General features: G+C 44.8%; 1 protein-coding gene across 1 annotated transcript; it reads right to left on the minus strand.

Annotated features, from left to right (window-relative positions):
- Positions 1 to 2: 2 nt before the first annotated feature.
- IRF9 (interferon regulatory factor 9) lies at positions 3 to 24,757 on the minus strand. The gene is made up of 9 exons (XM_083188074.1): positions 24,592 to 24,757; positions 19,401 to 19,577; positions 18,422 to 18,599; positions 17,620 to 17,729; positions 17,393 to 17,540; positions 7,161 to 7,196; positions 5,926 to 6,291; positions 4,861 to 4,976; positions 3 to 2,878 (listed from the first exon to the last, which is right to left on the minus strand). The coding sequence occupies exons 2-9, from the start codon at positions 19,575 to 19,577 to the stop codon at positions 2,729 to 2,731; spliced, it is 1,281 nt and encodes a 426-aa protein (XP_083044200.1). The 5' UTR covers positions 24,592 to 24,757; the 3' UTR covers positions 3 to 2,728.
- Between the last annotated feature and the right edge of the window lie 1,281 nt (positions 24,758 to 26,038).

Here is a 26,038-nt window from a genome sequence, read left to right on the forward strand (position 1 = left end):
AATTTAAGAGAAATAAAAAAAAACCGGTTTATTAATGCATAAGTAATGTTACAGGTTTATACTTTTAAGAGGTTATATAAACAAAGTATTTCACAAAAGTGCTCTAAGTTAGTGGATTCCAAAGCCTTGGGAATGGCATACAGTAGGTTAATTCTGTTATGAGGAGAATGCAGTGTCATACTATCCTATCTTTTCTGTATGGATTTATTGCAATATTGCAAAGTTATTTTAACAATTCTACCTGGTGTCATGGCTGCTGTACACGCCGTTCCATCCTTGTGGAATGTCAAGACTTGTCTATGGTTACTATTTTATAAAAAAATAATTACATTTTATCAGGGACACAACCTCTGTGGTGAGTTCTCAGTACTTGACAGTTTTACAGATATACATATATGTTGTCATAAAGAGAGTGAAAATAAATGCACCTGTAAATCCTGGGATACAAGTTGCATTAAGATATTTAGTCATGATAGCAAAAAAAAAAGTCCTAATAATAATAGCATACTGCACATCATTCCAGAAAACTACAATCAGCTTCTTTGTCTAGAATTGATGATAAAATAGAAAGACAGCTTGGATTTGATGCTGACAGAATGCGCCCCTGCCCTTTCTCATTTCTCCTAATGCAGGACAGCGGAAATGACATCACAATAAATATTCTTTATTTATATGACTTAGGAATCCTTGACAAAGGACAGTGGAGGATGTTAGGCTTTCACTTTGGTGTGTGCCGGTAGCTGTAACAATTACAAGCAAATCGCCACATTTTATTTAACTGCTTCAGCTGCATTCGCCATCGATCTTGTTAAATGGCAATCCTCTGGTGATTCTGGGATAGTTACTATAGTGTGCGTTAGAACTACATAGGTTCTATTAAGGTTACATGATTTGAGCCTTTGGGAGACTGTGTAAATTGTAATGAGTAACTTCAATACCCATTATTTCAATACAGATATGTTGCTGCTAGGCAGAAGTTGAAATATGCCCAGTACTGATGACCATCTAAATACAGTGAGTCCATTAGCACCCAGCAAAATAATCTGTAATACGCTCAGCAATAACAGTAGTGTCCAGGCCATACTACTTCATACTGTAGTCAAGTAAAGGTCGGTTCTACACAAAAGAAGGCCCTGCCAACCATAACCTGCACATGAATTAAGCAAAGTGCAATTGTATGTCTCATATTGACAATGCTAACTTGCCAGATCTCATTTCACAGCCCACCCATAATATAAAACCATTTTTGTGTCCCCTTCTCCACTGTAGTTAAGAGAAACATATTGCTGCCTAGAAGAAAAATAAAAAATAAGACCTGTAGCCACAGCTACTGGTACGATCAGCAGAACTTAAGGTACTAGATGGCACCTAGTACAAAACTCATGCCATGTGCTACATCAGCCGGCTTTCTGTACTAGATATGATGCGATCTAGTACAAAGTACAAGCTGCACATACTTGTTGTGCTGTGCGATGAGATGTGCGCGGGAGCTGGCATCGCACGGGGAAAACACTATATGTATGGGCACCTTTAGAGCTACCTAACCCAGAGCTGGCTCTTGAAGCACTGTGTAGGATCAGCAAGTACTGAAAAGTATCTATACAATCTAAGAGCTGCAGGCTCCCTATTTGCCTCTGTTGTACTGAAAATGTTTGGTGTAAAAAATAAGAATTTAAACCATTTCTAATAGCTAGCATAAGGAGTTAAGCCTAGAAAGTGAGCCAAAGTCACATCTAATACACTTATCCATGTCTTGTGCCCAGCCTACATACAAAGATTATATCCAGTGTCAACTCTAACATGGTGAAATCACACCCACGGACCTACTGACTTGAGAACTTTCCCAAGCATATGTTGTTTGGGACTGGTAGTCATTTTGGGCCCTTACAATTAAATTCCAATTTTTGGCCAACCAAATCTCAAACGATCAAATAAACTCAATTGACTACTACAATCACAGTGTGCTAACCCATACAGTATAGTAGTGTGGCAATGCTTTTAGTGGCTCTTTTATATAAGCAAATGCAATTTTAGGTTTAGCGCTCAATAAAAATAGTATTTCAAAGCAAAATATCTCAAACATAAAATCACAAAACAAACTATAGTGTATATAATAATCTTTCACATAAGTATTTGTAAATGTTCCTAAAAAACTTATGCACTTCTCAGTACTAATCATTGTCAAGAATAGTGGATTAACTTTGTTCAGAATTAACAAATAACTAGCAGTAGTCTCCTAAAAACACAAGCTACAAACTGTATAAAGACTGGTCTGTTGGCTGCCACAAACTGTCTAGTGTACGAACTACAAAAATAGAAGTTACAGAAGTTCTGAGTGGAAAGAAACTTTGTAGGGTAAAGGTACAAAAAGAATATTCAGCATCCATCTTCTGAACATTGCGGCATGATTATATCATGAACATTTTCACATATTATAATATACAGGGAGAGACTGTACAGGTAGCAGAAGTAACAGTTATCAGAGCACATGTCTCAAAAATGCACATTTTTGTAAATGTCTCAAAAAAATGGAAAAGTATTTATTATTACTTTAGATAATCAATAGAAAACGTGTAATATAACTATTTGGCCGAGCTTATGGAGATTCAGGAGACTGATAAAGCAAATTGAGCCCTACAGTACATCTTATCCACACCGAGTTAGAAGCAAAGTGCTGTTAATCTTGGAAACAGAGTAATTGCTAACAAATGTTATATGGGCGAGTGTTTTAAATACACAAATCAGCATTTGACATATCCACAGGTAGCAGGGGTATCAGAAAGGGAGCAGGAGGATACTGCAGGAGTGGTTCTTTAGCCTGGGCAAGGGGATTCTCAGTTGCTTGTCGCACCAACTCAGAGGCCATAACTTGCTCTATCTGCAGGAAGAGAAGGCATTATGCACCATAAATCACTATGCTTTAATATATATTTCCACACATTTTATATATAGGACAATACTCCAGACTCCCTTCCAGCCCATATTAGGTTCCCAGATATCAGCAAGCCATAACAAGTACTGTTGGGTGACATTTTTGCTCATAATGATCTCCCATTCGTTATTCAGGCCTTGAAGATATGGCATGCCACTCATGCATTACTGCAATTTCATGCTGTTGACCCTGGCACTTCCTTGTGGAAATCCCGGCATTTGAAGGAACTTTCCACACTTTGGGGGAAATTTACTAAAGGAAATTTGTAAAACAATAGGTGTATTTGTATCCAGAAATACACTTATTTTTGACATTTTCTATCCCGAAAATACGGCAATTCGTATTCGTATTGATAGCACATCAATACGAATACGAATTGCCGTATTTTCGGGATAATAAATGTCAAAAATAAGTGTATTTCTGGATACAAATACACCTATTTATTTTTACAAATTTCCTTTAGTAAATTTCCCCCTTTATCCTAGAGACGTATGGGGTAGTAAAGGTGTTAACACGAAACCAGGATGATACTCTAAAATTTTTCATCCAATTAGTAGGAGGAGTTTAATCTCCCTCTATGAGCGGTATTCAATCCCGGCTCCTATTTCCGCCAGGTGGAAATTGCAGCCGTCAGTATTCAATTTGCTACAGATTCACCTCCCCTATAGAGGCGAATTTGAATTGTCGAATCCGCAGCCATTTCCGACTATCGGCACCAGTTTTGGCCGATGTAGTATTCTGCCCAACTGTCAGAATATATTCCAACAGTCGGTAGAAATTACCTGATATCGAATAGGTCGAATGTCGGAAAAGGACGCTATTTCGGCCACGTGGAAGTAGCAGCCGGATCGAATACCCCACTATGTATTTTTGCAATTACCCCATGCATGAATTTCCAATTTGCTGGGAATCTTCCTTCTATGAAGCATTCCCCTTTAAAATCTTTTCTTTTACATTTGGGCCTAGGCGGACTGTCTCTTGCTTATATTCCTATCACCATGCTTCTTTATCTCACCTACAACAGAGCTCGGAAAAGCGGAGAGTACCCCCAAGTGCACTCATTATTCAGAAACATTTTAAAAGATCCACAGGTGGAGCTAATTATTTCATTTATGATTCTGTGTGGAAACCTGGAAAATCTGCACTGTTGGGGGTACTTGAGGACCAAGGTTGAGAACCACTGTTCTAGGGGACTCTCCTTGAAGTCCGCTCCCCGAATAATAATGTTCGTATAATATAAAAATGTCTTTGCACGATGTTGGATTCTTCTATTATGTTTTCCTACAGCTATATGGCATGTATCTTGTTTATTTAGTAGTGTATTTTTTTGTCAATGTGTTATTAAAATTCATATTAAAAAGTATTAAATTAAAAAAAGGATTAATTTTATATCAATTTCTGTAGCCTTATTTGTATATCTACGCTATTTCATTCTTCTGCAAGATAATTTGAGGTTTAATTTAATTCCCGATGGTAACTTAGCTTTACTTTTGTTCATTCCTAGTTTATAGATTTAAAAAAAAAAAAAAAAATTGAGTGCGACTTGTCCTGGTTTTTAAGGGGGATATTCAATCTCCGGCGAGCACCTCCCATCGGGGAGATGCCCGCCGGGCCCTATTCAATGCTGTCTTCCCCGACAGCATTGAGCAGGGTATCTCGGCAGAACGAGCCCCACATCACTAGCTGTCGGGCTCGTTCTGCCGGCTGCAGCTCGCCTCTTCCCGGCCGCAACTCGCGGCCACACCCCCTTTTCGCTCCCCGGCAGGCGGGACATTGAATCCCGCCTGCGTGTTCTCGGTCGAGCTGACCGAGAACGGGACTGGGTCACGGCGGTCGAGCAAGCTCGACTGCCGTGACCCTGACATTGAATACCCCCCTTAGTCTCTAATTGTTGTATCAGTTATGTGAAATAAACACAATTTCCTCACCTTTGCTGTGATCAGTTTGTTATTGGCAGAGTCAAAGTCTAAGATCTCTTCCCCAAAACACAAGGTAATATGGGATTTAGGAGGGGTCCCTCCTTCAGTTCTGTAGATTTCCAGCTCTAATAACATACAGAATGAAGTGTTAGATAATGGAATATTCCCTCTAGGTCTAGCATCAGAAAGTGTCTCCTGTATCTTCATGTGGTCTTAAACCAAAATAATTTTGAGTAGCTAAGATGTGTACATTGTGCTCTACATATACATTTCTTTATAACCCATTAGTTTGCCTCCATGCAGGGGTGCAACTCCCAGCAGCAATGGAGGCTCCAGCCTCCAAGCCATGAAGGGGCACCTGCATGTAAAGCAGCACCTGTGTGGTTCACAGTGGGATCCAAATGTGACCATTGCTTTTGCAATGGAGCTCTGCGGTGCTCCTGTATTTAATGGTCTGTATACCAGGAGCCCAGGATGGATCCTGCCAGGTACAGATGGGGCTTGTGTCATCTTTGCAGGGCTGGCATTTCTAACACCAGCCCCACCATCACGCAGGGGGCGCACGCACACGAGATGCTCGCACGCCCCCACCGCCCCCTAACCCTGCCCGTCTCCCTGAAGCGACGGGCAGGGACACGCAGCGCCCCCGCCGAGAGACTGGGACGCGCGTGCGTGGCGCACGCGCGTCACGGTTCAGTGTAGCCCCTGTCTGCCAGTGCTCGCCAGCGGGGAGGGTCTGGCGAGCTCCGGCCAAGGATGGCAGGGGCTACATCTGTACCATTGAGCCCGAGCTGCAGCAAGCAATGCTGCTGGACTTTGAGATGATACACACAGGTGAATGTTGATACACACCATATTTGGGGTGGGGGCATCAAACTCCAACTTGCCTCTGGGCGACAGATGAATTTATGCCCATGTCTCTAATTATTCTTTCACGGTGCCCAACATTATGTGGGCCAAGTACTAAAATCCTACATATTAAACTACTACATTATCACATTTTCATAAAATTAACTATTGAATGACAAAAGGATAGGCCTCCAAACTTGCTAGTTCTGACCTACATTTACTTACCTCTGAGAAACTGGCTGTTATCAAACAATTGTACATATTTATCTCTTTCAAGCTTGTTAATAGAGTCCTTATTATCCATACATGACGAAGTCCAGAAAATGCGCCCTTTGCAGAATTTTTGTCGCTGAGCAAATATTCCTTGCTGGTTGCTGGCCAACATAACGCCAGCTTGAAGAACCTTCAGAAGGTCTCCTGTAACCTTGCGTACGGCTTCGACCAGCCTGTCATCTGGGGGAGGAAGCAGCACATGCTCCATTCCCCCAACCAAGTGGTCAGGTGGAACCATAGCTGACAATTTGCAATCTCCACTACGGACCAGGGTCTGTGATACCTCAACACCACTGTAGATCACTGTAACTTTCAAGTCTGAAATGGAGAAAGAAAGAATACTGACATACAGAAATGACACATGTAAAGCATCTACAGTGATCTTTGGTCCTTTCAGCACAATGGGGGCCAATGGAGGACATTTTAGTTGGGAGGGAAGATAAACAAGTCACTAAGCTATTCCCAATCACTGAAAGGGATCTCCACTACAGACATTCTGCTGGCTTATGAATTCATGACAGTTTAGCAATAGGGCTAGTTTAGTCAATCAAATATTAATTCACCATGCTACACCGTGCAATGCATTTATAAATGCCCAAATTGCAGGTCTTTAAAATTAAGTGCCTAATTCAACTCAATTTGGAACAAGGCGAATTCGGCCCCTTTCTGATGGTGGAGGGTCTGTGCATGCGCAGAACCCAGCAACGAACAGCTTTGCCAAGATACACACTCGCCAGGCCGTTTGTTGTGGGAGGGAGGGCCGATGCGGGCGGCGGCAGGAATGGGGCTCGCTGGCCATTCCCATAGGTACGCGGACGGGCCGATGCCTGCCGTCCTTGGAGATTTGCGGAGAAAATAAGCCAGTTCAGACTGACTTATTTCCGAAGGCATGAGCAATTTCTCCTGCTAGCGGGGGCTTGAGGGGGGATATGTTAGCGAACACATCCCTTGAGAGTTAATCACAGAACTGTACAACGCACCTAACATGATTTATTAACATGTTTCTAAATCAATCACATCTCACTTGTGACTGTGCCATATATTACTGAGGCACTGTTTTTCCTGTCATTATTTGTATTCCTTAGAAAAAGAGCAATACTTTAATGGTAGTGGGAGGGATGCAATATGCTAGCCAGTTTTTATGTATCTAGTGAGCAAAAGTAAATCATGCGGGAATTATTTTTTACCTGTATGTGTGATATTTGACGTATGTATTGGGGGAGCTGTAGAGAGAGACAAAGATACAAAGTGTTAATGAGGGCAGAGAGCAAGGTAGTTTCTGCCTGTCTTTGGATTAAATCTAAATGCAGAACTCTAATAAACGTCTCACAGAACAAAGATATTCTCCAACAAAACCAAAAAAACGCTTGGCTAATACACACGCTAATGTAAACATGTTTAAATAAAGCAGCTGATTGGAAAAACGGCAAGTTACTGACCGATCATGAAACTACCATTCATTGTTGCTTAAGTCCAGATAACTGCAAACCCTCTGAGATGATTACCATGGAAAATATAGATACTTTATACAGTACATATCTTTCCACACTCACCAGCCTCTTTAAAAAACACCAATGCCAACATTTGGTCTATTGTCTATTATCGTATAATAACGTGCCATGCATTTAATGCTAAAAGTGCTGTAAAAAAAACACGATTTCCACTAGTATGCAAGGTCACGTTATTTTGTATCCAATTGCAAATGTGTGAAAAAGAGATTTGCACAAAAATTGTTGGCAGCAGAACCAGAGAAAAGCATAGGTGAAATTGGGGCAATCTGCTTGTACGAAAAAGAGGGGGACAGGGAAGAATATCTTTCTTTGTTGGCGCACAGAGATAGATAAGACGATTGTGTCTGTAAATGTATAAAATTTCAATATTTTATTTGATATCGTTAAAAACTGTGAAATATTTCTGTGTTGTGTACAAAATAATTAATAAACAATTTTATTATTAAAATACGGTGTCCTTGTATTTTTTATATTATTTTAAACTTTTTGGAGTGTTTCAGATAGTGCACTAGTGCGTTTCAGGAAATCTATGCCTTGGCCTCCATTCCTTTTGGGGTCAAGGGATAATTATTTCTTAATTGTATATATTGCCCAACTGGGTTGTTACAATTCAATGAATTCTGTATTTCTGCAGTATTCCCACAATTTTGCTACTTGTTATCAGATTAGTCTATTACTTTCTAGGCATGTGGCCAAAATTGGGTACTGTATCAGTATTTGTGCAGAAACATGCTTGTTAGCTCATTAACTCGTATGATGCTGTTACACATACATTGCACCTTTAATATTGTTATTATTTGGGAGAGCAGTTCCTGAGTGTACCATCTGTATACCCCACCAGAGTATTGAATAGTCTTAAGGTGCCCAAACACTGAGGCTATTTGGTCCGTTTTCGGCCGATTCCGACCAATCGGCTTGTTAAATCGAACCCGACTAGGTGGTCAGACCGGCTGGCCTTCCGACCACCCGTTCTGGGGCGGGCAGAAAGCAGGGACGCATGCGATCCATCACAACGGATCGCATGCATCCCTGCTGCTGGGAAGGTCCCGGCGGCTTGCAGGGGTATCGGGTGTCCGAACACTGCTGCGAGATTTCAAACAGAGAGTCCACAGAACAGATATTCTATCTAGATACTATATCAGTTGCACATTTAGTTAGTATTTCCAACAATATTTTGTAGGCTATGTAGTATATGACTTGTGGCTGTAATTATAACCTTATCAGTATTAGCCCCGGCTTTCTCTCCTATCTCTTTTTTCCTCTACCCCAGATTTATACCCTTATTAGCTATCACAAGCAAAGTTCAGAAACGGGTATTTGGGCAGAAAATAGCATATCTCACGGCTGATCTGGTGAAATCAGATTGTATAGTGTGTGGTCAGCGGATACAATTGTAGTTTTATTACCGCTTTTATACCCCTGTAGGTTTCTCTCACTGAGGTTTCTCACAGTGAGAAGCCGATTGCACGGCTGTTAATTAAAATTATAGCAAGTGAGGCAGATGTATATTAAACAAATAGTGGCTTATACTTATAGCCGGTATTCATCTGCTCAATATATGCTCATTATCGATTAGACACAATTCATTGGGCAGTATTCAATGTGAAAGTTCTCCGTGCATGGAGAGCGTTTTATTTCGCTCTCCATGCACTCCCCATGTTCCGGAGCCTCCTGCTCCCACTATTCAATGTTTTGAAGACTCGCCGCCACTCGCGGCGAGTCTTAACCCCTGCAGCGGACGAGCGTCCGCGGCAGGGAGCTTTCAGGGAGCCGGTGGACGGAAGCAGCCAGAGAGATTAAAGTCTCCCTGGCTGCTCCAGAGGACTGTGGAGGGGAGGGGGGCTCTCCGGAACCCAGGCAGCAAAGGCTGCCCCCCCCTATAGCCAGCGGGGGACCCAGTATTCACTGCACCCGATCGTGCATATTAACGATCGGGTGCAGTGAATATATGAATATCTAATGAGCGGCTCGAGCGCTCCGGCGACCCCTGCTGGCTGCACTGTGTAAAAAAAAAATATATATATATATTTTTTTAAATTAAATATATATTCATGTGCTATAAGCACATGAATAAAAATAACATGCCCCTTCACAGAAAAAGAACAAAACAGATTTTTTGACACCAAAATTAAAAAAAAAAAAACCTTTTAGTTTAAAAGTTCACATTCCAGCTCTCCATCAAAAGATGGAGAATTTCTACACGGAGAGAGACGGCGAAAATCACTCAGAAAGACGGAGAATATTTCACATTGAATAGGGTTGCTCGCTTTTGGAGAGCAAAATGCTCCGTCCAAGGCGAACAAAGCACAAATTCTCCACAAAACACGGAGAACTTTTCTCATTGAATACTGCCCATTGAGGTTTCTCACAGTGAAAAGCCGGTTGTACGGCTGATGATTGAAATTATAGTGAGTGAGGCAAATATGTATTAAACAATTAGTGGCTTATGCTTATAGCCTTATTAATATTGCCCCCTTACTATTTCTATCACTGTAATTTCGCCACTATTGCATCCCTCTTGGCTGCCGCTTCTCTATATTTTATGCATGCGGTATTCAGCCGTGGGTGCCTGGCAGGCAGTGTTGTAAATGTCTAAGCCGGCAAAGCCAGTGCATGCTGAGTGCAGCGAACGGCTATAATTGTGGCCGTATTACCACTATCGCAACACTGTTTGATATAACAGAGGCACTTAATTTTCATACATTGTATACATTATTAATTCAATATAAACAAGGACCCCGTAACGCCGACGCACGTTTCATGCATAACAGTTTTATCAAGGCAATCTGCTTGTAGCCTATAGAAAAAGCCAAAATAGTACAAAAAAAAAACTGTCTGCTGCAGACCAGAGGGGAGAAGGGGGAGATCCTGAACTGCAGTTTCAATCTTTAGCTTTTGTTGCCGATTCCTGTAGCTTCACCCCAATAAAACACAGATCCAGTGTACACCAGGCTATTATAGAAAAAACAGCCAGACACATACATTCAGCATGCCATGTGGTGGCATGGCATGCTGAATGTAGCAAATTGCCATAATGTTAACAAAAATTTAAATGTTTTTTCAAGGTATAGCTGGTTTCATTTCCTATAAAGGTATATATTTATTGTGCGGCAATGTTCATTTTTTAATCAAGGTAGTTTCAAAAGAAGAATAAGAGCTAGGCTAAGGGGGTAAGCTAAGCTTTTTCCCTTTAGAGCCATTCATCCATTAAATTATCCACATTAAAAATTGTGCATATAGTCACAAACCACAAAACAAAGTGATATTGAGAGCTGATTGAATTATATTAAACACTACAGCTGTTACCAAAACCCCTTAACAATTGGACAACAAGAAAAAACGAAATTGTACAGCGGTGTGTTCAATATTAGTTAGTATTTATAAAAAAAAAAAGGGATTTTTGTAAGAACTTACCGTTCGAATCCCTTTCTCTGATATGGTCCTGGTGACACAGCTCAACACTGGGATGTAGGAGGGTCCGAAGGAGCCAGGCACCTATCCTAAAGTTTTAGAGGGTAGGCTCCTCCCCTACTGCATCCCTGGACTCTTCAGTTCAATCTTTCAAAGCCACTGGAATACATTAACTCAGTACAAACGCCTGCACATATTATATGCACATTTTATAACCGAAAACTGTTAACTTTTAACCATTTTAACATGAACATCATGAAACTTCTGGCATACTTACTGAGCGTAAGGGAGGGATCGCTGTGTCACCAGGACCATATCAGAGAAAGGGATTCGAACGGTAAGTTCTTACAAAAATCCCTTTTTCTCTTTCAATGGTCCTGGTGACACAGCTCAACACTGGGACGTTCCAGAGCCGGTCCTTTGGGAGGGTACGCTCAGGTCTGCAGCTCTCAGCACTGCTCGCCCGAATGATGCGTCCTCCGACGCGAACTCATGGAATCTATAGAATTTGGCAAATGTGTGAACAGATGACCAAGTGGCAGCTCTGCAAACCTGCTCAGCTGTGGCCCCATGTCGAACCGCCCAAGAGGTGGCAACTGACCTGGTGGTATGCGCATTTATTTTGGCCGGTACTGGTCTACCCACTTTGGTGTATGCAAAGGCTATCACAGACCGCAACCACCTAGCAATAGTCTGCTTAGATGCAGGCCAACCAATTTTGTGTACGTCATACAATACCAACAATGTGTCAGTCTTCCTGACACTCTTCACTCTGTCCACATATATGCGTAAGGCACGCACAACATCCAAAGTTCTCAACTTGTCCCTTTTCTTAGAACCCTCTGGGGGTTGAAACACAGGTAGAACTATCTCCTGATTTAAATGGAAGGTAGATACCACCTTCGGTAAAAACTGAGGCACTGTTCTTAAAACAGCCCTGTCATCATGAAAAATTAAGAAGGGAGATTTACATGACAAAGCTCCCAATTCTGAAACTCTTTTAGCAGATGCTACTGCTAACAAAAACACTAGCTTCCACGTGAGAAACTTAAAGTCAGCCGACCTTAAAGGTTCAAAAGGTGCCTTTTGAAGGCATTCCAAAACCAGTGATAGATCCCAAGGTGCTACTGGTTGCTTGTATGGAGGTTTCAACCTGGATACTCCTTGTAAAAAGGTTTGAATTTCCGGCAAAATGGCTATCTTTTTCTGGAAATAGATGGACAAGGCCGAAATCTGCACCTTCAGTGACTGAAGGCTTAGGCCCGATGAAAAACCATCTTGTAAGAATTCCATCATTCTTGATAGCTTAAAATGAGATGTATGAGCCTTTCTTCTCTCACACCATCGAATGTAAGTCTTCCAGACTCTATAATAATTTGCCGAAGATACAGCTTTTCTGGCTTTTATCATCGTCTGTACTACTGCCTCAGAAAACCCTTTTCTTTTCAAAATGGTGGTTTCAATAGCCAGGCCGTCAAAATCAATCGATCTGAATCCAGGTGATTGAATGGGCCTTGTCTTAGAAGGTCTGGTCTCAGAGGTAGACGCCATGAGTCCACAGACAACCTCTGAAGCCTCGAATACCAGGACCTCCTTGGCCAATCTGGGGCCACTAAGATCACTGGAACCTTCTGCCCCTGTATTTTCTTCAGAAGTCTCGGTAACATTGGTACTGGTGGGAATGCATAAAGGAGATCTCCCTGCCAGTGAATAGTCATGGCATCCACTGCCTCCGCTAGTGGATCCCTTGTTCTGGCATAGAACCTGGGCACTTGACGGTTGACCCTGGATGCCATCAGGTCCACATCCGGAGTTCCCCACATCGAAGTGATTTGGTGAAACACCTGAGGGTGTAAGCTCCATTCCCCTTCCTTGAGCTCCTCCCTGCTCAGGAAGTCGGCTTCTATATTCTCTATTCCTGGAATGAATATAGCCGATACAGCTGGAACATTCTGTTCCGCCCATAGGAAGATTCTGGACACCTCCCACATGGCCAATCTGCTGCGTGTACCTCCCTGGTGATTCAGATACGCCACAGCTGTGGCATTGTCGGTCTGAATCCTCAAAGGGAGGTTCTGTAACCTGTCTCCCGCCAAGGAAATCACTTTCCAGACAGCTCTCAGCTCCAAGATGTTGATTGGTAACGCTGATTCCTCTGCCGTCCACAGGCCCTGAAGCCTGAGATCCAGGACTATTGCCCCCCAGCCCCTGAGACTGGCGTCGGTAGTTACTATCAACCAGTCCCAGGTCTGTAATGACCGACCCCACTGAAGGGAATCTACTTCTGTCCACCATTTCAAGGATTCTCGGGTGTCCGAAGACAGCACTATCATCTCGGATTTCATGGTTAAAGTGTTTCCTGACCAGGCTGACAAAATGTTCCATTGGAACCTCCGAGAGTGGAACCTGGCAAATTGAAGCGTCTCGAATGACGCCACCATCTTCCCCAGGAGCTTGAGGCACCTCCATACTGAAATGCTCTGAGCCCTGAGAATCTCCTGGACTAGGGTGACCAGATCCCTGGCCTTTACCTCCGGGAGGAATACCCGATGAAGATGGGTGTCCAGTATGACTCCCAAGAATTGGAGCCTTTGTGACGGTACCAACTGAGATTTTTGCAAATTTAAAATCCAGCCGTGAGCCTGCAAAAAACTGATTGCCTCTGCCAAGTGACTCTGCAGCATGGCTGCTGACTCTGCTTTGAACAGGAGATCGTCCAAATAGGGTATTACTGTGATTCCCCTGAGCCTCAGCACCGCCGCCATTACTGACATTATCTTTGTGAATACCCTTGGCGCGGTTGCTAGCCCAAAGGGTAACGCCCGGAATTGTAAATGCAGGTCTCCTATGGCAAACCTCAACAAGGTCTGATGCTCCGGGTGTATAGGAACGTGCAAATATGCGTCCTGGACATCCATGGACGCCAAAAATTCTCCCTGGTCCAGACTCAGGAGTACTGACCGTAGGGACTCCATTTTGAAATGGTCTACCCATAAATGAACATTTAGGGACTTCAAATTTAGTATTGGTCTGAAAGACCCGTCTGGTTTGGGCACCAGGAACAGCGTGGAGTAAAAGCCTTTCTTCCACTCTGCCCTGGGGACTGGTGTAACCACCCCTTTTTCCAAAAGGGAGTGAGCTGCTCTCACAAGAGCTGTACGAAGCCGTGCCTCCTTTGGTAAGGATGTGGGGATGAACCTCTTCGGAGGCGGCCCTCTGCAAGGGATTTTGTAACCCTGTGTTATAATATCTAACACCCAGGCATCCTGGCCTAGAGAAGCCCAAGCGCCCCTGAAGAGTGTGAGACACCCCCCCACTTTTGTCACTGTCGGGCGAAGCCCCTGACAGTCATGCAGAGGGTTTATCCTCTCCCTTTGTGGCAGGCTTCTTGTGAAAAGAGCCAAATTTTGACTTTTGTGTCTTGCCTCTAGAGGACTGAAACCTTCCCCTGAAAGACTGTCCTCGAAAGGACGCACCACCTCTAGGGGAGGGCCGAAAGGACGGCTTAAAAGCAGAAAATCTGGACGTCTGCTTTGCTGAGGAGGCCGGCAGGAATGTACTTTTGCCGCCCGTGGCCTGCTTTATAATCTCCTCTAATTCGGTACCAAAAAGCACCTTTCCTTTGAAGGCTAATGTTTCCAGAGCCTTCTTGGACTCATTGTCTGCTTCCCAGGCTTTAAGCCAAAGCACTCTCCTGGCATTAATAGAGACTGTGGACACTCTGGTTGCCATTTTAATAGCTTCCTCCTCTGCTTCCACTGCATATTCCGCAGCTGCCTTAATCTTTTCTGCAAGCAGTAACGCACCAGGGTCAGCCTGCAGCATGGTGCATAATTCACCAGCCCACTCTATCATGGCCTTAGAGACCCAGGCTGAAGCAATAAGGGGCCGTAAGGTAAACCCCACCCCTTCAAATATAGCCTTGAGGTTACCCTCCAGCTTTTTATCCACAGAATCTTTGAAAGCTGCACCGCCCTGTACTGGTAATACAGTAGCCTTGGACAAACGTGCCACTGAAGCGTCCACAACTGGGACCTTTTCCCAGAGCTCCGCATGAGACTCTGGCATGGGGTACAGACTAAGGAATCGCTTAGGCATCTGTAGCCTCTTATCAGGAGTTTTCCAAGCCCCTTCTAACAATTCCTGTAACCCCTCATCTGAAGGAAAAGTAACAGCCTCCTTTCGCTGTCGCTTAAAAACACCTTTAACAGGAGTCTTATCCTCCACAGACAGCTTTAAAGCCTGCTTCACAGCTACAATGAGATCCTCTATACCAGCAGCAGAGTTCTCTTCCACATCATCACCCTGATCCCAGGGGATGTCAGTATACTCTCCTTCCTCCTCATCTACCACAGTAGTTAAAGCATAAGACCTTCTAGGGGTCCCTGCCACATCATCCATTTTGTCCAGCATTTCACTGAACCTGTTGATCCCTTTAGCAGTATCCTGCATCACCTGAATCAGCGCAGGATCTGCCTGGGTAAGAGGCAAGGAGCCAGACGACTGCTGAGATGATGGCATAGGTCTCTGTGATTCTACCAGCCCATCACTCTGCCTGTCCAAAAGCTGCACCAAAGCGTTAACTGACCTGCCTAGGGCCCTGGCCCACGCAGGTTCCATCTGCTCTGCCCTATGGGGTTCACTGCCCATGGGTCTCACATCAGCGCAAGTAATACATAAGCCCCCCTTGGCCATCTGCTCAGGGACAAACTTTTGTGTGCAAACATTGCACGCGCTCAGTGCACTAAGGGCTCCCTCCCCCAAAACCACAGCCTGATGCTCAGACATGATGCAAGTGATAAATGTATATCTATCAGTATACACAGTGCAAACAATGTACAAGCGTTTATACAGAGGCAATGCACCCAATCACTTATCTGTCTGTTGGTTTCAACTGCGGGGAAGCGATGCCCAGGAAATCCAAGTCACTCTGCCAGGATCAGTAAGCCAGCTCAGCTCCGCTGCAAGCGTTCTGAAAGGCGCCAAAGTCAGAGTGAAGGAAGAGACCACAGGTCCCTGCTGCTGCGGGGTCCGTGACCTTTTGGCGCCAACCACCCCCAGCCAGCCGCTCCTCAGGTAGGATTTCCTAGTTCCAGTGTCTCCCCTTCAACTGGGGATCACTTGGAACATGCCTGTCACAACGCTGCTGTCCTCTCATCTAGGAGCTCAGCGTGTAAGCTCCGCATAAAATGGCCGCCGCCATCACGGAGCGCCTGTCCCCCATGATCCCCACCTAAATGTGGAGCCGGTTTCAGGGTACTCCGGAGCCCAGGCAGCCTTTTAGAAAAGGCTATAAGCGCTGCACAGGGAGACCAGACAGTGTCTCCCCTGTGCACAGTGAGCTGACAGGACGCGCTTCTGTCAGCTCCTGCTGCGCTAGCAGTGTGAGGAATCACTATGAGAATCCTCACACTGTGCCTACCTAGCTAGGGTAAAAGTTAATAAAACAATAAAAATCCCCTAACTACTCTAATTCTTCGGCTGCTCCTGCAGCCCTTTAGAATAGCACCCACTCCAGTGGGCACCTAACACGAACTGAAGAGTCCAGGGATGCAGTAGGGGAGGAGCCTACCCTCTAAAACTTTAGGATAGGTGCCTGGCTCCTTCGGACCCTCCTACATCCCAGTGTTGAGCTGTGTCACCAGGACCATTGAAAGAGAAAAAAATTATATCTATCTATATCTATATATCTATATAGAAAGCAAGAATCCTCTGGGGATAAGCACGTCACTGCAGCCAATATCATTAAGGCAAAAAGTTCCGTTTATTAGCCTCAACGGGCCGTTTCGGGGCACAACCCCTTTGTCAAGAGACTTAGCAAAAAAACATGCACGTTTTTTTTTTTTTCATACATTAAACAATGTGGCCAACATTGAGACAGACAAGACTTACACACCTCCTGAGGAAGCCGCTGAACAAGCAACTAGGTTGAGAAACGCGTAGAGGTCCGGGGAAGTGAGCTGCCAATTGACAGAACCAGCGATTCCAGTCTCTGATAGGACCGCGTTCAGAAGTGCACTAGTGGTCAGAGAGGATAGTTTTGGACTGCAAGCAGATCCCTGTTGTTTTACCCGGATGTTCACTTGAGTATTAACCATTAATATGTGCACATAAAATGGCAACTGTTACCTATTGAACTTCTACAAACCGGTTTTAACAAAGGGAAATTGATCTAACTGCATGCTGCTACTAACTAAATAATATTGACACCACTAAGAAGGATCTATAAAGCGGAGAAGTTTTATTAATTTTTGTGTGTAAGTCTTGTCTGTCTCAATGTTGGCCACATGGTTTAATGTATGAATTATATATATATATATATATATATATATATATAAATATTTATTTTTATATTTTAATAAATACTAATATTGAGCACAGCGCTGTACCATTTAGTTTTTTCTTGTAGTCATATAGCCCCCCCCCCCCCCCCCCCCCCCCCAAAAAAAAGATAAAACAACAAAAATACAGACACTAAACTTTCATTCATAACTTACTCATGGTAGCGATGTGTGTATTAGTGCTGAATGACTCATAGTCTGGGTTATTCTGGTTGAAATTCGGTATATCATTGTTGCTTGTGTCACTTCCATGTCCGGAATCCTCTGGAGAAATGGAGCTTGTGACCTCTGAATTTTCATCTTCCTAAAAAAAGAATAATATTCATCGAAAGGATCCAAAAAAAGAAAGAAAAGATGAAACTTGAACATTAATCTATTGTTACCAATTTGATGGTTTTTTCTACTTTTTTTTGATCTACTTCATCAGATGAGCTGCTTGTTGAATCAGTAGTACTTTTCCTCTTCCGACCTGTTCTCTCATTAGGTGGAATCACTGGAGTAAAAAATAAAAATAAATTATATATATATATATATACACACATGTACGTACCCACACTGTGTGAGTACGTGTATTTGGCCCGACCTGGGTCTTTGGCGAGCACCAGGAAATTCGTCTGCTTTTGGCTGGAGTGCTTGGCCTGCTGGAATATATATATATATATATATATTAGAAATGACTAAACAACCATTCGCAGCTTTGCGTGAAAGGACAAAATCATTAGATGGTCAGCGACCATCAAATGATATTCATGGCGCTCGCAGATGCAAGACACCTCTCTGGTGTCTTACATATGCGGGCACCCTGTACGGGAAGCGAGCGGGCAGCTGACGTCAGCTGCCCGCACCCCCGGCCCAATTGCATGGGAAGCCCATCAAATGCTGGGCGTTCCCATGGGCGCAGCCCGCCGCTGCTGCCCCACGCCCACACTGCTAGATGCGAACGGCACAGCGAACACGCAATTTGCCATGCCGCTCACGCGCATAACAGTTCTTGTGGTAAGGGCTGTACTTTGCGGTTATAAGACTTCTGGGTTTAAGACCCGGAAGCCCTGTATGTGTTGGACAACAAGCGCATTGCAGGATGATCATCTATTTCTGTCACGTGTACCAATGTTCCCTGCTTGTCAGAGTCTGTGTTTGAGTCACAAGCTTTATTATCATTTTAGCTTTGATACAAGCCCTCACCTTGCTCTTCTAACGGAACAATCCTATAAACTTTGTAAGGTTCACATATATCTAGTCTGGACTTCTCTGGGAGCTCCTGAAATTCTGGGCTCTTGTTTAGAGCACAACGGAACCTTGTCTTCCATGTAGCTGCATCCTTTTCTCCATTTTTGTATTTGTTCTTGAATACAGCCCATTCCTAGCAACAAAGAATATTTTTTTTTAAAGCACTATACAATATTACAAATGCCATACCAAATCAATGTTAAAGCTACACCTCTGTGTTTAATTTAATGAATTTTCTCTTTACCATAGATGGTGGTACGTGGCTGCACCATACAACAGTTTTAATACAGCACACTATTATTATTCAAATAAAACTAAAAAAAGTGAGCTGCCACTGGTCCCTTAGGAGGGGAAGAGAGGGGTCGGGCACTCTGGCCACACTGCTGACTTCCAGCAGCTGGGGGACGGGGGTGGTGGTTAGGAAACGCTGCCACTGACCTGCCCACAACCAGATTCTGCTTCCTCTCTCCCAAAAAATCTGGTCGCCAGGAAGCAGAATCTGGACGCCATGGCGACCAATATTTGTCGAGGTAGATTGAGGCGTTTAATCAAAAGGACACAGTTGTATATAATAATGTGGTAGAGCTTGTGAACGAATTAAGTGCAATCATAGCTGACACCTAAAGCTTTTGCGCCAAACTAAAATCAGATTTAATACATTGTTAACGTTTTCAAACTGTAGAATTAAGGGATAAGATATATATGTTACTATGCAGCTACTCTGAGAAATAAAACAATTATTGCAAAAGAAATTGTGAGTGCTCTGTCTCTGGATTTGTATATACTGCCCTCTGTGGAAAAACACAGCAGCACCCCAGCGTTGGAACTGTGAGTGCATTGGATAGACCTGTCATAAATATATATATATATATATATATATATATATATATATATTAAGAAGGTCAAAATAGCAAATAATAATCACAGTTTGCACCTTAAAGATGGCAGCATCTTCATCATGGCGGAAGTCTTGTTTCCCTGCATGTTTCCACGGGATTCTGAAACTATTTTTTTGCTTATCTTCCCATTTGAGTCCAGAAAACTTTCCACTTTCAATCTGTTCCACTAGCCATGGCCTTAGTTTCCGTGGGTGTACACGACGAGAAGCCATCTGCAAGTCACCAGATAGCATAGTACTTTACACACATTGCATACAAAATAACTACAGCATCTGTGGGGTGTGGATTAACAGATTGTTAATGTGTAGGTCGACAGTTTTCAAAATGTTAACATGGAGTAATGGTGTACACAGAAATGGCCAGCACTTTTTTTTTGTCTACTCAAATCTAATCATAACTCTCCCCTTCAGCAGTCTAATGGGGCCTACACACGTAGCGATTTAGTGGCATTTTCTAAGTGATCTCACTAGATCTCTTAGAAAATGCCCCTCCATCGCTATCACTGGGCAATTACTAGCATGCTGGATACATCTAGTTAAGCATTGGGGTCAGTGCTAGTGTTCTCTACTGAGAACACTGGCCCTGACAGATCGCTCAGAACACCGCACTGGCACATCGATGTGTGCTGAGTGATCTTTCTGAGCAATTTAGCATTGCTCAGAACGCTCAGCAACTCGCTATGTGTGTAGACCCCATAACCCTGTCCCTCCACTTAGGGTTGGATTTATATCATCTGGAGTGAATGTTCTGGCTGACGGGACATACCATCTCAGCCCAAATAGCAGGGGGAGCTCGCCACACTTTGGTCCCGGTGGCTCAATCCACTCACCACCAATTACTAAAAGGAATAGATGGTGGCGTGGATAAAGAAATTGTTGCTCCACCGACCTTGCTACTACTATTGTGACATGGTATGTTCCATCGGTCACGTGGTCCAAGCTACATTCAAAATATAGTTGTGACCTTCCACTTAGTGCCTAAGCCTAACCCTAAAAATGTTGTAAAAAAAACCACATAAAAATGTTGTAAAAAAAAAAAAAAAAAACACAACATGGAAAATGATTCTGTCACATTTCTATGTTGACTTTAAATTCTGGATTTTTGTCTGTTCATTACTGCATCAACTAATGGGGAGGTTGTTCTGCCATCATGCCACTGATGTTTTGATTTAAATATGAATCTTTTTTTGAGGCTATGTTATTAACAATAATACACTTAACGGTGCATGTGGTCAGTGTGGTGCATGCTGGCTTCAATATACTTATATACATACATAGAAGTAATAGATTTTAGAAATGCTGGCATGTGTACAAGCATGTAACCCCTGGCAACAAGCATGAGACCCCTACCAAGGAGCATGTAGGTATATATAAGGAATGGGATCATTCGTCAGACTGCATTTAGGTCTAAAAGCATTAGGTCTACACCATTAGGTTGACTTGCATTTAGGTGGACTTGACTAAGGGTCGACATGGGTTAGGTCGACAGGGTCATTAGGTCGACCTAAAAAGTCAAATTTTTTTTGTTTTCATTTTTCCAATTTGGACAGAGTCAACATAGCACCGCGACCGCTCGCCATGCTTCGGGCATGGTGCCTCGCTACGCTCGGCACACTATTTTATTCTTCCACCACGCCCTAGTGGATTGTAGGGCATGAAATACCGCCTGTCGACACATGTCGATTCATAAAACTGTCAAATGACCCCATGTCGACCTTTTTTCCTGACGACCTTCCCCGTGTCGACCTAATGACCCTGTCGACTGTATAAAAGTCGACCTAATGACCCTGTCGACCTAAGTCATGTCGAACTAAATGCAGGTCGACCTAGTGGTGTAGACCTAATGCTTGTAGACCTAAATGCTGTAGACAATATGACTGCATCCCATATATAATTAGTGTATGGGGGGGATTGTGCTAAATTTCTAACTATGATGCTGCTTGAGGTGCAAAAACTGCACTTTCCAGTTTCACGTTTTGCCGTGCGCAGTAGCATTTGACCACATTGTGGGTACCTTTATAAATGTAAGCTCTCAAGAGCAGGTGCCTCTTCCCTTATGTGCTTTTCCTTTTCTTTCTTAAACAATCCTCATTGGCATGAAATCCTGTGGTTTCTGCAACCCTGACACTTATTTCAGTGACATCTACGGCCGCAGCTATGTAGCTTTTATGCAATCTGTAGCATGGCTATCATTAACGATGTGCTCCCTCATCTGTACAGGCAGGATGACCGAGGGCATCATTAACAACCAATGGGAGCACGCATGCATGATGATATTTGGCATACACACCGCATTGTTCTGTACAGCAAGTGTTTTGGCTTATGTTTTTCCTCTTGTTTTGTGTATACTTACGTACACTGTACGGCGCTGCAAACCCTTTGTGGCGCCATATCAATAACAGAATACTAGTTATCACTGAGCTAATGCCAAGTTGCACACAAATCAATTGCAATTCCACCCAGATTCCAGGCACAGAAATAAGGGGCAGATTCTAGTTCCTTCGGTCACCGGCGTGTGGGCACCGGGGACAGATGGAGAATTATTGTGCATATTCTCATATGCACATGTGCAGGAATTCTTTATGGGCACCTTCGCCGACCTGCACAGTCGGCATGGCGCTTGCACAGAGGGGGGAGGTGGACGGAGGCACTGGGACATGGGAACGGCCAGCGTTTCATGGGTGTCCCCATGCAAACACTGGGCATTGTGACACAGTGTACAGGGGGCTGGCGGCTGATGTCACGTGATGTCAGCCGCCCGCCCTGTCTTCCCCCCTGGAGCCCACAAATATAAGTCAGTATCCACTGACTTATAATTGCAAGCCCAGGAGAAATAATTTGATGGTTGCCAAACATCGAATGATTTCTCCTGCTGCAGGCACATGCGAGGGGATGTGTCTTCATAATAAATCCAATCGCATGGTTGCGAGGGGAAACAGCGGCGGGGGGGTTTCGGCGGGGCGGGCACTCGGGGGCGGCTGCCTGTAAGAGCTGTACGCACCCATGTGGTCACAGTACTTATGTCTAATTTCAGATGTGTCATTATCAGAGCGCACTTGCTCCAGCCCACACTCCCCTCACTATGGGGCCCATTTATCATATAACAATTGCAGCTAATTTGGGTGTTTTTCAGGGGTTAGCCGTGAATATTAAGTATCACCACAATGTATGAAAGAGGGATTGCAACAGGAATCTAAAATACCTGCTGCAATCCCTCCTGACCGATGTAATAACTTCAGGCAGCATCGCAGTGGGTCCCAGGGCTACCGCCATTCTGAGATGGCGGAAGCGCATTGTAACCTATGGGCTACTGACCGCAGTCAGCCGGAGGTCCGCACTAACCGCACATGCGCAGGCCACTGGCAACTGACAAAGCTAAGCACAGGGATGAGCTCCAAAATATGCAGGTTGATCTATTCAACCGAAAGCATACCTCCCAACATGACCCTCTCCAGGAGGGACACATTGCTCTGCTCCTGCACTTCCCTCTTAATGTATGATTACCATCACCTGTGTGGAAACACTTTTCTTACCCATTTACCTGTTTAAAACAGGTGACAGCAATCATAGATTAAGAGGGAAGTCCAGAAACAGAGCATTGTTTCCCTCCTGGAGAGGGTCATGTTGGAAGGTATGCGAAAGGATTGCATATTGCAATGCGATTCTGGGCTGTAATCAGGGGTTAAAGTGAGGGAACAGGTTGGAACTGTGTTCCACATTGGAGGTTCCACATTGGAGGTGGTGGAACATTTTAACCTCCACATTGGCCCTGCATAGTAATTATCACAGGAAAGCATTCTAGTTTGCAGGGGGATGACAAAAACCCTACCACTGGCCCTGTCTCTACCTAATGGGGGGGGGGGGTAATTAGGTGGCATAGAGAAATGAGTTCCCCCACCTCTGCATGACCACTTTAAAGGCCCATACACACTAGGCGACTTTGAGCTGAAAGCCGCTCATAACAGCCTGTTTGAGCGGCTTTCAGCTCAAAGCCGCCCAGTGTGTAAGCCCCAGCGGTGAGCGCTGCTGCGCGCTCCCACATCATTGCCTCGAAAGCCGCTCATCTGCTGGTTATACCAGCAGATGAGCGGCATTGAGGACGGCTTTGCATAGCTCTGTGCTATGCAACGCCGTCCTCCCCCCTCCGTCGGCGCCGGGCAGGAGGAATGCATACACACTGAGCGGCTTTCCCCGCAGCGATGATTTACATCATCGCTGGCCATACACCCTGAGCATAGTCGCCCAGTGTGTATGAACCTTTAGCCCTGGCTGTAATGCTGCCCATACATGGTACGATGCGCAATGTACATTGGGGTAGATTATAGCGGCGCCTATCGCGCCGCTATAACAGTTCCTGCTTTGCCTCATTAGCGAGGCAAAGCAGGAGGGGACACCGACAAGATCTATTAAGATCTTGCCGCCGGAGTGGGGGAGCGCTAACTCCCCCCTCCGGCGATGTCCCTCCTGGAGACAGCGCATCAGTTAATACTGATGCGCCGTCTCCTTTCCCCCCGGCCGGCTCACTGCGCATGCGCGGGATCTCGCTAGTCTCGCGAGATCCCAGCGCAGCTCAGCAGCAGGGACAGAGCTGTCCCTGCTGTTAGGTATAGGGCATCGCCGCCTGCAGCTGGCGAAGTCGACAGCTGCAGGCGGCAGAATGGTCAGCGATGCTGACCGTTCATAAATCTGGCAGGAGGCAGGGGCGCAGTGCAAAATATCGCCCCTGCGCTATGCCTCCTGCCCCACACCGCCGGCGTTAGAGTAAACGCTCGGCGGGTGTGATAGATCAGGGGAAGCGCTATCCCCTGCTATAACGCACAGGGATAGCGCAGATTCCCCTGATCGCCTAGTAATAAATCTACCCCATTTTATACTAGATCGCATCACATTTTTTAAATAGATGCAATGCAATCTAGTAGAAAAAGTACGTTCTGCGCATACTTTTTGCACTTTGCGTTATGATGTACACGGGAGCAAGATAACATAGCACCTTAGATGCTGCCCAGATCGCATTGCATATGGGTCCCTAAACATAGTAACTAGCGCATAGGAGGCATAATTGCCCCATAAACACGGCAGTCATAGCGGGACTAGAAGCCGCTTGGAGAGAACTATTACAAACAAGAGGAGTCTGAGGCGTCCTGTCCTCCCCTTTGTACAGTATAGGAAACATCACAACACTCCGGCGCCTGCAGAAGAAGTAGTCATAGGAAGCTATAGCACCTACCTGCCCTCCACCTGTGTGTGTGATGTGGGATTTCCACTCTTGGAATGACTAGTATTGGTTGTTTCTCTCGACGCTCTCGGTCTCAGTCACCACCACCGCCCCCAGGTTATCTCCTACTGCTGCTGCTGCTGCTGCTGCTGTCTCTCGTTTCTCTCTCGCTGCTGTTCTGTTCAGTTTCGTTTCCTCCTTTTCCCAGAAATCACGTGACCCGCCCCCAGCAGCTAGACAGCGGCGCTGTCACACGTTTGACACTGTTATCTGACCGTCACCACACACACTGGGCAGAAGGAGCACAACACAGGTTGCATGTCACAGTCTTTTCTCAACAATAGCTCGTTTGATATTTTTGTTGTGTCCCTGACAAATAGTCCCAGTACAGTGATTATATATACATATACACACAGAGGCAGAACTCTGGGAGGCAATGGAGTCATCTGCCGCCGGGCTCCAGCTCTCAAGGGGGCATCTCTCCACCACTGCCCGTTTAAATCCATTAATTGAAAGCCATCAAAATCACTTCTGTGGCTGAGTTCTGAAACATATATGTGTTCTCCCTCTCTTTCTGTATATACATACAGTATATTATATATATTTCATAACAGACTATATATATATTTTGAATAACGTTGTGTGTGTGTGGGGGGGGGGGGGGGGGGGGCACCAATATTCATCTTGCCTCTGGGCAACTGGGACAAACTAACGCCACTGTATACACATACACACACACACACACACACACACACACTTCAAAGACTCTGCCTACAATTGTATAGTTATTGCAATAACCCCTGTAGGAATTACTGATTGACCAGGCAGGGTTGGATTGGCTCAGAGGGGAAAGCCCTCTCACTAGCCCCTTCCTTCCCTAGAGATTGGGATCCAGACTGTGCACTTGTATTATACGAATGTCATACCCTCCAACAGTACCGATTTAGCCGGTACAGTACCGTTTTTTAACGGCCTGTACCAGCTAAAACCCTTTGTACCGATTTTTAGCTGCACTCCAGTGCAGCGCTTGACAGTGACACAGGAACCTCCTCCCGCGGCCGCCTTCAACTCTCTCTCAGCCGAGGACTCTGGGAGGTGTAGTATACACACCACCATCTGTTCAGCTGAGAGCTTGAGTCCACCAAAAAGTACTGCAAATCCCGCGGCGGTCCCGCCTCCACCTGCTCAGGGTGCTGCAGCGGGATCAATGTCAGCCTGTGTGGAGTGTGCACAGGGACAATGAATCACCGGTGCAGCAGCAGAGGAACGGGGCGAGGACGTGGGGCTACCCTGGTAAGGTGATTTGCACGAGCTGTGTGACACGTGCTGCTGCCACTTACATACAGTGTAAGGAGGGGGCACGCTGGGCATCAACGGGATGCTGTCTCCACTCTCCACAGGACGGTGCTGGGGGAAATGTGCAGTATCGCCCATTACATACTCTCCAACTGAGCTGACC

This window comes from Crinia signifera, chromosome 1 (assembly GCF_055691185.1).
Source record: "Crinia signifera chromosome 1, ASM5569118v1, whole genome shotgun sequence".
Taxonomy (NCBI): domain Eukaryota; kingdom Metazoa; phylum Chordata; class Amphibia; order Anura; family Myobatrachidae; genus Crinia; species Crinia signifera.